The 12,526-nt window shown below is 33.7% G+C and overlaps 1 protein-coding gene across 1 annotated transcript; it reads left to right on the top strand.

Moving 5' to 3' along the window:
- Positions 1-883: 883 nt before the first annotated feature.
- LOC143916888 (ornithine aminotransferase, mitochondrial-like) lies at positions 884-10,547 on the top strand. The gene is made up of 10 exons (XM_077438151.1): positions 884-939; positions 5,775-5,946; positions 6,029-6,139; positions 6,215-6,480; positions 7,175-7,399; positions 7,547-7,770; positions 7,839-7,982; positions 8,051-8,207; positions 9,792-9,995; positions 10,065-10,547. Exons 4-10 carry the CDS (start codon positions 6,318-6,320, stop codon positions 10,226-10,228), a joined length of 1,281 nt encoding a protein of 426 aa, XP_077294277.1. The 5' UTR covers positions 884-939; positions 5,775-5,946; positions 6,029-6,139; positions 6,215-6,317; the 3' UTR covers positions 10,229-10,547.
- The last annotated feature ends 1,979 nt before the right edge of the window (positions 10,548-12,526 follow it).

Below are 12,526 nucleotides of genomic sequence, written 5' to 3'. Positions count from 1 at the left end.
AATACATGCATTGTTTTATTTTATTTAACTTGAGGATATTATTTATGGACACGAATTCTTACAATCAGTTTTTGACCCACTTGTTTCTTACGACAATACAATTTTCCAGGGTTGTGGAGTTGGAGTTGTGATATTTTGCCATTTTTGTTATTAAAATTAAATTGGTAATTAACTCACATAATTTAAATGTTCTTTTTCCTCGCCATCAAAGTCCCAAATTATGCAATTGCATATTTCAGACATTTTACTTTCACATCGTCTTTATAGATAACTAGTTGAACCCGGCATACGTTACGATGCCACAATAACGCATGCAATTCCCGTTCCCGTTCTCGTTCTTGTTTCCGTTACCATTTGTCGGATAAATGCAGGCAGCGAACACATTTGAAATTATTCAATTTTTTGTTTATTTTACCGTAACAACGCAGGTCGCGACGCGAAAACATTTGAAATTATTGCGTTGCAATGCCACTCATTCCCGTTTTTCCCGTTTGTGGTCGATTTTTTCTTACAGTAAGCTTCTCGGACATGCATACAACAAATCTTGAAAGTTCCATCGTAATCGGTTGAGTGGTTTAGGAGCCTATACGAGATAGACAGACAGACAGACATTCTTATATACATATATAGATTGCAGACAATTATTATTTTATTTACTATTACATGAGAAGGAGTACAGATGGGTGAAAATTCGACACGCACTGAGTCGCGTATCAAATTTGGAGTATAAAATTTTAAATATTGTTTCCTATTAGTCATTTGAATAGTTTTAAAATGACTTTCAAGATTTTTATTTAAAAAATGTCTAGTCTTTTTTTATTTGAAAACCTTTTGGGCCCCTAAATCTAAACGGCCCGCATGTACCGCATGCCCGTGTGGCATAGTAGTTACGCGTCCGTTGTAAATACATACATATATAACCAGCAGCATAGATCAATGGTGAGCGAGTAATGTTTTCAATTGTGTGGTCACGGGTTCAATTCTTGACTGTGCGGCTGGACAGACCTTGGATATTTGACTCCTAAGTCGACCATTTCCTTTCAGAATTTGCCAATTTATCCGATTTCATTGAAACGGTTCCAAAAAATTGGCAACCCTGTCCTATCCTCTCGCAAAATTCGAGTTTATAGCATCTCGAATTCACTGATTTACAAAATGCTGCAAATTTGTCGATAGATGTCTCGCAAATTTCAATTTTTTCGGCATCTCGAAATTCGGCGATTTATAAAAAAAGCTGTAAAATCCAAATTTATCCATATATGTCTCTATGATGCTCTGTAAAATTGCTTTATAATTTTTCTATCTATGTTTGTAATAGGGCAGGAAGTTAGGCCGTGTTAGTATGTGTGTAAATAAATAAAAAAAAAATAATTATACACATGTACCTGAAAATGGTCCAGAGAGAGGTACACGGCACGTTTCTGTTTTAGATATTTTTGCACATGCAAAAAAACGCTACTAGATCAAATCTATACCGTCTTATCCCTTTGCAAACTTCATACTTCGGAGTGTTTTCGGTGATATTTTATCTTTGTACTTTATACATACACAGGTTTTTCAGTGATCGATAACGGCGATTCCCATATTTGAAGAAATGTAGGAGGAACTTCTCGAAATAATAAGATCTCACAAATTAATAATGACATGAAGATACGTCATTCACAGCTGGAGTCCACATACACGTCCTGTGCCGCACTTTTGAGGGTGTTCTTATTATTACGCGTATAGAAAAAATGTGATTTTTCTAAAATCCTAATTGAAATTGGGCTTCTTTTAACCGACTCTACCGCTCTACCATTTTCTTTTTCGCACAAACTCAGGTTGCAATGTAATTTCTCGTTACAATGCAAGTCAATATAATAAATGTGTTTCCATTTCGTAGACTGTAGATCAAGGCTTTCCAAACATATTGCTACCAGGCCACCCTTTGGAAAAAATAAAATCTTGTTGCCTACCCTCCCCCCTTCCTCCTTCATTATTTCATAAAATAATACAAATATAATTGACAGAACAACACAAATCTTCTTTCAACTGTATTACCAACAAGCGGTATTTGTCGCAACTATTTTGCTGAACATTATTTCAACCATATCAATAGCTGCTGGCAAAACTAGTCTCACTTATTGTATGTGGTTTTTTACATTTTGAGATTCTGTAAGAAACTTTGTTATGACGCTAGCAACGCATTCAATGGAATAGAAACTATATTCTTGAACGTTTGCTACTGTTTATTAAACTGATCTAATTTTCAGAAAGCATATTTTCAAGGTGCCGTTTGAATTTACCTGGTCTCATGTTATCTGCTGTCAAAATTTTCATACAGAGCAAACATATTGGTCTTTCCAAGCCATCTACAATAGCACTTGTGATAAATAAGATTTATTATATTTATCACAAGTGCTATACGTATTTCCTTGTCTTGATATTTCTACCTCCTTGTTCCCGGGGACGCGACAATTGGTTCAAGTCCAAAAGGTTCAACGACAAAATGTACCCGAAAATTAGTGCACCGACAAAATGTACCCGCGACAAAATGTCCACGGAAATAATATTCAAGCGACAAAATGTTCAAAAATCCTAAATTTTCCTATTTTAATGGAAAAAGTAACTTTTTATTGTATAATATGTTATATATCTATCGATGTACATATATGGTACTTTTAATCGTATCGATCGCGGATGTTATTAATAGTCACCGGACCCAGAAGGTGTCGCGTATTGTTCAAAGGTTGTAAATGCATTGTTAAAGGTTTGCTGAACCTTTTTCACAAAGGATTTACAACTATGGAACAATGGATAGCACTGTGACTATCCGGTGTCTAGTTATTAAATTAGTATAAATTACAGGTGTTCTCAACCGCACCGACATATTCTTATTTAAATTGAACAATTACATCTTAAGCGAATGTCATTGTGACTCATTGAATATCACAAAGAGGAAAAGCATGTTCCTCTTGTTCCTGTTGTATCCTGCTCGCGCAAATTAAGTGAGTATGTACCGTTTATCATGCACCATTTTTTTTTGATCTTTCGACTTAAGATCTTTCGATTTTCGATCTTTGCCTTCCGATATTTGCGTTTTCTGTCGTTTAACATTCTGTCTCGTCACGGAGACCGCATTTTAAGATGTCATTGAATTAGTTTAAATGTTAGGGGTTCTTAGCCGTATCCAATATTTACTTATTTAAATTGAAAAAATAAAAACTTTCTAAGCGCATGAACTGCAGATTACATTGAATTAGTTTATATTTTAGGGCTTCTTAACCGTCTCCAAAATTTTCTCTATTTCAAATGAATAATTTACTTTTTATCGTATACATCGTGGGCGTTAAGTCCATCTAAATGCTTTTAGATAAGAGATTGATGATTCACTTTCAATGTTGGCTTCAACCCTAATATTGTTGAAATTGTTACGAATCCTTCAAATTTATTTTTAAAATTACTTATCTCGCAATATGCATTTTTAATCATATACTGATAATATCGGCGTTTTTTGATTGAAGCTTTGAAGCAAAGTTGGGAGGCCGAAAAGTATTTTAAGAAGCACGAGTAGGAGAATAAATTGGAAACTTTCCATTTTCTTTTTTACTTTGCTTCTGATTGATTGTTCATTTCTTTCACTTTTTAAAATTATTTCTGTAAGAAATTTTAAAACATCTGTACATATATATTTAAAACATCTGTACATATACATTTAAAACATCTGTACATATATGTATACTATAAATCGAAGTGCATTAATATAGTCTATTCTGGACAAACAATAAGCAGTGCACAATCTGTTTAAAGTAATAAGCAGTGCACAATCTGAAAAATTTATAAATTGTATTGGTTTTCACGCCTCATATAATTTTGTTGTATTGTTTTAACACTGAAAAAATATATACAAGAATAAGAGAGAATTCTCAAATACATAAATATATGTACATACAATAAAACGAGATGCAAATAGGTTGAAAATAAGAGGTTTTTAAAAAAAATATTACAAAGAAATTACAGAACAAATTAAAAAATCAGTGAAAAAGGCACGCCGCTTTGAGGCGCCCCAGAGATTAATCGGGCTGTAGTAGCTCGTTGACCATACCGGTGATCAAATGCAGACAAAAATAGCATGCATATTTACTATACTGGGAGGGCTGTAGCCCCGTAGCTCATATAGACGAGCCGTCACTGATCTTTACTCATATTACCGTAAATACCTTCATTATTAGTGGATTTTCTCTTGTAACCAGTCAAAAATTACGTGCATTTCAGGAACAAATTTTAATTAATAGTTTTGAAAGATTGTTTATTAGGATGTATTATTTTATTTTATTATGTTGTTATAACTAGAGGTAGGATAGTCACAATGCTATCCATTGTTCGGCAAACCTTTAACAATGCATTTACAACCTTTGAACAATACACGGCCCCCTCAGGCTCCGGTGACTAGTTATAACCTAATTTTTCGCGCCCTCTTTTGTAGTAAATCATTTGGAAATCGCTGCTCTATCAGCTGAGGATCATCAGTTGGAGCGTACACTAAATTAGAAATTTTAATGAAGACCACATATTGAAGTAGAGCCAAATTTATATTCTAAGAACTGTTGAAATCATCACACACGTTACAATTCATGCATATCAGGATGATCAAAAAATCAACCTTTTCCGACCCAAATATTTACAAACAAATGCATATTGTTCATGAAAGAAAAAAGTCGTTACGCAGTGCATCTATTTCTGGTAAACAGAGATAATATTTGGCTAATTTTCCAATATTATTGTAGAGGACACCATTTTTGCCGAATGTTTTGAAAATTATAATCCATCTATTACATACTATTAATTAAAAACAGTGTTCTCACGACCCAGGAAGAATACAAAAAAAACAAAACAATTTAAATGGTAAAACCAGTGCGAATAATCATCATATTTGAGTACAAAGGTTTTATTCATTTTGAAGATTGCATTAAAAGTTGTGGTGGTTGGGTTTGTAGTGATTCACAGCATCCTATGCAAATTACACTGTTCGACACGAAAAATGGTTCAGAGATGAAATATGACTTTTCTTATAGATCTATGCCCAGTAAACACGAATCTGGTAATAAAAAATGTTGATTGGCTCAAGATTCGGAGATATGTGTGTTTTTAAATCGCGCGATTTTTCTATATTTTGGTGTTGTTCGGTCGATATCTCAAAATCTGTCAATTTCCTGTTCGAAATGAATATTGGAATCTATAGTCGGATATTTTATCTTTCATCTGTAGTACTTTTCAGCTTTCAAATCTCTCTAAGTAGTCGTCCAGTTCAAATCAAAAGTCAAAAGTACGTATTTTCACTTGGGATTTTTTCCCACTGTTAAATACTATTTTATATTGAGATTTTTCTGTTGAAACATGTTTATTGGGATAGTGTTCTAGCCACATTATTTTTTGTTTTCGTTTAAAAGGGTTAATTGTAAGTGTGCTGAATTTTAAATCGGTAAAATTGCGAGTTAACATCTGGTAATATTATTTACTCGTATTTACACGAATCTGAATTGAATTAATAGGGATAATATATTAAATTGTCTTTATATGAGAATTAAATAAAATTCCACTAAAATCATATTTCGACTATACACATATATCTACGAATCTCGAGCCAATCGACATTTTTTATCACCAGATTCGTGTTCACTGGGCATAGATCTATAAGAAAAGTCATATCTCGTCTCTGAACCAAAAAAAAAGTCGCCATTTGTCGAACAGTGTTATTAATATAGAAACATTAATCAATTTTGAACTTGTCACAGAACTCTAGAAGAGGCAATGACCTCGTGTTGCAGAAGATTCGAGCGAATTATCTCGTTTAAGACGAGCAGATATACATATGTATGTACTACTGATTGAGTGATTCCCTCTAGCACAAATTGTGGCACCCCATTACACAAAGGTTGCTTGCCTCTGAACTATATACGTATATATGTAAGCCAAAAAAAAAAAATAAGATTTCATATAAATAGCGATTCGGCTGGGATTTTATGTGAAAACGGTAAATTTTCAACAGGTATACGTATTTCAAATTCTCACCACACATTTTTGCTGATAGTGATAAGGTTTAAAAACAATCATAAATCTCGGTCGGTTGACACAACATAATCAAAAGACACATATTCATGTAAGTGTTTTACAACTGATTTAAGTTTTATCTTCTTTCTCAAACTAAGAATACATTTTTAACATTAACTTTCAGTTCACTACAGCCGGGGTATTACAGTGCATATCTGATACCGTGATTCAACTGAATGGAATATTATTCATTTTTATACAATTAAATACAATAAACAATCGCAAACATGTTCAAATCAGCAAATTGTTTGTCGAATTATATTAAAAAAGTTCACCCAATCGCACGACAATCGATCAGATTAATCAGCTCCGAAGATGTCATTCAACGGGAGTTAAAATACGGAGCACATAATTACGACCCTGTTCCAGTGGCTTTATGTCGGGGAAAAGGTATTTCAATTCAGATAACTTTTTTTTTATGTTTAATTTATACCAGGAAGGCCTAACAGGTAACCCCAATGCGCCTTCTTGGCCAGAAACATTGTAAATTTGATACAAATATTATTAGTATTATACAAAGTACATAAATACATATCAATTAATATCCACAGAGACATCTATGGTCAAATTTGTAAACATGCAGCATTTTAAACAATTCAGCGAAATTCGAGATTGCTAAAAAATTGACATTTTGCGAGAAAATGGGTAAGGTTGTCAATTTGTTGGAACCGTTTCCATGAAAATCAGATAAATCGGCAAACTCTGATAGGAAACGATCGACTTGGAGTCACAAATCCAAGGTCTGGCCAGCAGAAACCTGTGGGATTTGAACCCGTGACCATTCTGTTCAAAGCATTATATGCTAACCACTAGTCTATTCTGCTGGTATTAATTACTTATCATTTTTATTCATTTTCTCTTGACGTGAACTGAGTTAATGTTATAAATACAAATACAAATCTATCAAAACTCATTTTAAGCCTACTACATATGTAAACATGTCAGTGGATTGGCAATGATTCTACATAGAAAGGTGTTAACAAATATTCGACTTTTAAATATAAATTGTTATGATAATTTTTATAATTCATATTATTTTTAAATATTACTGATAATATTATTAAAAAAATACATTTTTAAATAGGCGTTTACGTTTGGGATATGGAAGGAAAAAGATACTTTGACTTCTTGAGCGGTTATTCAGCAACAAATCAAGGTCACTGTCATCCTCGTTTGATAGCTGCGATGATGGATCAGCTGAACGTATTGTACCACACATCCAGAGCATTCCATACAGACATACTTGGGCAGTTCGCTGAGAAGTTGTGTAAATTACTCAAATATGATAAGATGCTGCCTATGAATTCAGGTATGTTATGATTTATATTTATTTGTGTTATGATTGCGTATCTGGCCACAGTGATGCGTTAGAGTACTCTGTAATGTCGCTGTGGCTAATATGTTAAAAATAAAATACCAAAAATTCCAAATGAGTAAATTTTATATTGTGTTTAAGGCAACGAAGCTGGAGAAGTAGCATGTAAGCTCGCCCGAAAGTGGGGTTACGATATTAAAGGTATTCCTAAAAATGAAGCTGTCGTACTTTTTGCCAATGGAAACTATTGGGGAAGATCTCTAGCGGCAATATCCACCTCGGACGACGAAGATAGCTATGAAGGGTACGGTCCATTCATGCCGGGGTTTAAATCTATACCGTACGATGACGTCAATGCTTTGGAAGTATGAAAAGATTGTATGTATAATAAAAATAATATATTGTTTCAACCTTATTTTTATTGATTAATAAGGAAGCCTTGAAGAATCCCAACGTGTGTGCTTTCATGGTAGAGCCGATTCAAGGGGAAGCCGGAGTTATCGTACCTCAAAAAGGTTATCTGAAAAAAGTTAGAGAGCTTTGTACAAAGTATAACGTTTTGTGGATATCCGACGAGGTCATTATTTCAGTAATTATTCATGAGATTATAAATATACCTATTACATAAGTTCATTGTGTATTCAGGTACAAGCGGGTCTTGGACGCACGGGTAAGATGCTTTGTGTACATCACGATGACGTTCGTCCTGATATGGTCGTTCTTGGTAAAGCTCTATCTGGAGGACTCTATCCAGTATCGGCTGTTCTTGCCGATGATCCTATTATGCTGGTTATGACTCCGGGTAAATATTGATATTTTTTTTTTATGTGAGTTACTAATCGTTTGAATTTTTCGGTTCTTCTGGGTAGATAAGAGTCTTCTGAGAGTTTCGATATCGGCCAGGTCTCGATGGTCATTTTATTTTATTTTTTTTATACAAGGAAGGCCTAACAGGTAAATAAATCCCAATGCGCTTTCCTGTTCAATTACAAACATCGATAAACAATTATGTTTATACAGTATCATAAAGACAACTATGGACAAATATGATAATACTAATATTTCGAGAAATACATATGCATGGACATACATTTAACAGTGTTTTTTAATATTACTAGTGTCGTGCCCGATGGAATATCATCGCATGGGTTAAAGCATATTAAGCTATTAATTAAAAACGAATTAAAAGAAATGTGCCAGTTCTGTGTTCCATCTGCACGCGGTCGTATTTTTTTCCAATACCTTTTAAATATATTTAATTATTTAGTATGAAAACAAAATGGTAAAAATTACATATCTACCTACATATAAACAATATAAAACACCAATAGAAAAATTAAATAAATAAATTTTCAATAAATGGCCCTAAATGCTAATTTTCCTAGAGGAAACATTGGTAGCAAACAGTATATATACAAGTATTTTGTTGAACTGTTATTATGTTCGTACGTTTTGTTGGCAATGTTTTTACATACATGCATATGTATGTCGAATCGAAACGACTATTATAGTACGGCGAGCGTTATCTTACACAGACATACAGAATAGCGCTATTATATTTATGATATTGTTGCGTAGGCGTGGTTGGAGGATCCAAGTAAAAGGCCAAAGTCGTGTCACAACATTTATTGATGATTGAGGAGATACACGCACTGGCAGTGCTACGTCCAGAATTTATTGATATCGCCTAAGTACCGCCTTATAAGGGGCAGGTCTCTCAGGACATCTTCGACGTCTGATTTGTTTACCTATTGTTATGGTCACGTACTCGGATATGTATTCCCACGACATTCGATCCCACGGTACCGGTCACTTCTGAGAAGGGACCAAATAGCGGCCATTGTTTAGCCTACATGCACTTAGAGTCTAGATATAATCCTTGAAACCAATTATAACGGTCGCACAGTGTCAGGGATGCGCCTCGGCTTAATCCGATTGCACTTAACCGGCGGCTCTTTACTAACCTCTTATTCTAGTATACGTAACAATATATTGGTGCTGGTTGGCTGTAGATGCAAGACATTCCCTACGTTGTATTTTATTATTTGATGTTTAAATTTCATCTGCTATTATTATAATGCTATTGTTTTTTATGATTTATGTTTAAATGTATTTTTGTTTGTGTATATATGTATATATTTTTTTCAACTCTCTGTATTTTTCGACTCATTAAGGACTCCTATAATACCACAACGGTCTAAACTTATACTTAAATAAATAAATAAATCATAATACCAGCAAATTCAAGATGCTATGAACTGGAATTTGCGAGAGATACATGTTTTTATTTAGCTAGTAGAATATTTATTTAGTGTTCGTTTTCAAATTACTCATTGTCTAATTGTTTATCTATCTTACATTATAGCAGTGTTGTAATATTACATAGGTTCTCATGGATCGACGTTTGGCGGCAATCCTCTCGGATGTCGCGTGGCTATAACAGCTCTCGACGTGCTGATAGAAGAGAATCTTCCAGAAAATGCGCTGAAAATGGGAGAACTTATGAGGAGTAGATTGCAAGCCCTACCGAAACGAATAGTCAAAGAAGTACGAGGAAAGGGACTGTTCAATGCCATTGAAATAAATACCGGTAAGTCCATATTCCTTTAAAGATACAATCCCAAAACTGGTTCCATCTAATGCTTTGTTTAATTTGCAGACGTGATAAGTGCTTGGGACGTGTGTCTCGCCTTGAAGAAATCCGGTGTGCTCACGAAGATGACTCACAATAAAAATCTCAGGTTATCTCCGGCGCTCGTGATAGACGCTGATCAGGTCAACGAAGCTATGGACCTCATGGAGATAACTATCAAGGCTTTATAATTATTTGCATGTGAAAGAATGAAACAATATTCAATATGGAAATTATATTTATGAACTATAAAGGATATACACTATATTTAAAGATAACAAGTAAAAAATAAACGTAAAAATATATGTATTGTATTTATATTTACAAAAGCTATATATTTTCGTACCACAGAGAAAAGGCTCGTCTTATAAGTCGAAATAAAGAATATTAATACACAAAATTATCAACAAAAATCACTAGTATGAGAACGGTAAATTCAACTGGAATGAATTTACATACATATTTAAAGATCATATAATATTTCGAAACACAAATACTTCAGTCGTATGTAAATAAAACTAAAATAAATAAAAAAATCCACAAAATAATACTCAATTTAGAATTGTTCGAGATCATCGCGATATGTGAACATAATGACGTCAAACCAAGGCATGCCTGAATTTTGCGAGCTGTCCGTTTGTAAAACAACTCAATTCATCAGAATTACACCAATGTAAACCAATCATAACGCTTTCTACTATAAGTCCAACGCAGTACATACAAATATCAAATGATATTTGACGTAAGAGTCGATCACTTGAGCCTCTCATTGACTAGATCAACGTGTATGCAACTGAGCACATCATAATCGACATTAGGTTTGAGTCCGATATACCACATATTTTCATAAAGAATTAGGCCTATTACTCTACCACGACAGTTTCGAACTAATTGATGAAAGAAAAAAGTTCTAAGTACATACACAGTTCATTTTGATGTATCAAATTTCTAATAAAAGAACCCACACATGTTAAGATACGTAATGATCATGTAGGGCGAAAACACACTGAGTGGTATGGGACGTCACGTGTCCTTGGCTTCCCGCTGTGCATGTGCAGAATGAATATGCAACCGACAAGTTTCTCCTACATTTCTTCAAATATGGGATTCACTGTTATCGATCACTGTCAAGCAAGGATAAATACAGAGGCGTAATTTCAGCTTTTCCCAGGAGGGGGGCAACATTTTTGAACAGTAAGAAATGACTTTCTAAGAGGGGGTTGTATTATATTAACAAAATTAGTGTATACGAATTTTAACTATTTATTTTAATCATTTTTTAATTTATATATTTTTATCAACAAAATTAATAGTAAATAATTTAAAAAAATAAGAGATTTGGGTATAAAGGCATAATTATAAAGTACGAAATAATCTCCTGAAAATACATTGAACGATTTTTTTTAAACTAAAAAATATAAAATTAGCATTAAATAAATGTTGAAAACTATATTGTTATTATTATAATATCATTTTATTTACAATATTTATTATATAATATAACACATTACAAGAACGAATACCCTCTATTGACGAATCTATTGACGCAAATAAATTAATTTTTTTTATTCTTCCTGTTGGCATTCAATTACTAGCAAATAGTATTTTAATTCAAATTCATAAAAGTGGATAGTCCCGTTTAAATCTAGGGGGGGGGGGGGCGGATGCCCACCCCAAATGACGCCCCTGTATAAATACAAGGATAAAGACTGTGTACTATGAATACGGGCTAGGGGTGCTGCATTTTTTTCGCATGTTTTAAAGTATTTAAAAAAAACACGTACCACGTCCCACTCTGTGTGTTTTCACCATTGATATTGAAACGGCAACGAATTTCTAATTGTAACCAGTACTAAATGTATCGACTCATATCTTAACATGTATGGGGCTTTAGCTGGTTAAAATTTTTGCAATTTAATTATCTTTGGTGAATCAACGTAAGCTTTATAATCCTAATTAATTTCTAGTGAATTTTAATCTAAACAAAACAATTTCGAGTCTTCAAAAGATCAGATCAAATTTATAATTCAATTAAACGGTATGCTTAATTATTTCGACTAACAGTCTTCACACCAAAAATGGTCGAAATATTAACCTTTATATTAATTGCGGCACACATACTTGCGTCCGGCTGACGATACAGACTACGTTGTACGAATATTGGAAGTTTGAAAATGAAAATAACAATATGGATGATATCAGAACATGTCTTGTCGGAAACAACTCAACGTGTCATCCAACATGACAGTCAGACACCTGACGACTTGAAGCAAAGCGGCCAGCATTATAGACAGCGATAGACTTATCAATTTATTATTTTGGTTGGCTATGGCTATGGCTTTGCTATTTGGATTGCGTAAACTGTGCGCTTTAACACTACAGGAACTACTGACGAATACCTTTCGACTCGACGTCTCAGACGGTGCGTTCACTAAATTACACCTACTACTATTATAGTCTTTGCCGTTCGCTTTCTGACAAGTTTCGTT

Source organism: Arctopsyche grandis, chromosome 9 (assembly GCF_051622035.1).
Source record: "Arctopsyche grandis isolate Sample6627 chromosome 9, ASM5162203v2, whole genome shotgun sequence".
NCBI classification, from domain to species: Eukaryota; Metazoa; Arthropoda; class Insecta; order Trichoptera; family Hydropsychidae; genus Arctopsyche; species Arctopsyche grandis.
Note: the sequence above shows the minus strand (reverse complement) of the source record. Positions and strands in the feature narration are given on the sequence as shown.

Excerpts from the sequence above, each read along its gene's own strand:
- LOC143916888 (XM_077438151.1), top strand. The coding sequence starts at position 6,318 with ATGTTCAAATCAGCAAATTGTTTGTCGAATTATATTAAAAAAGTTCAC. Across the intron at positions 7,400-7,546 it reads GATGCTGCCTATGAATTCAG|GCAACGAAGCTGGAGAAGTA; the intron begins GTATGTTATGAT and ends ATTGTGTTTAAG. Across the intron at positions 9,996-10,064 it reads TGCCATTGAAATAAATACCG|ACGTGATAAGTGCTTGGGAC; the intron begins GTAAGTCCATAT and ends TTTAATTTGCAG.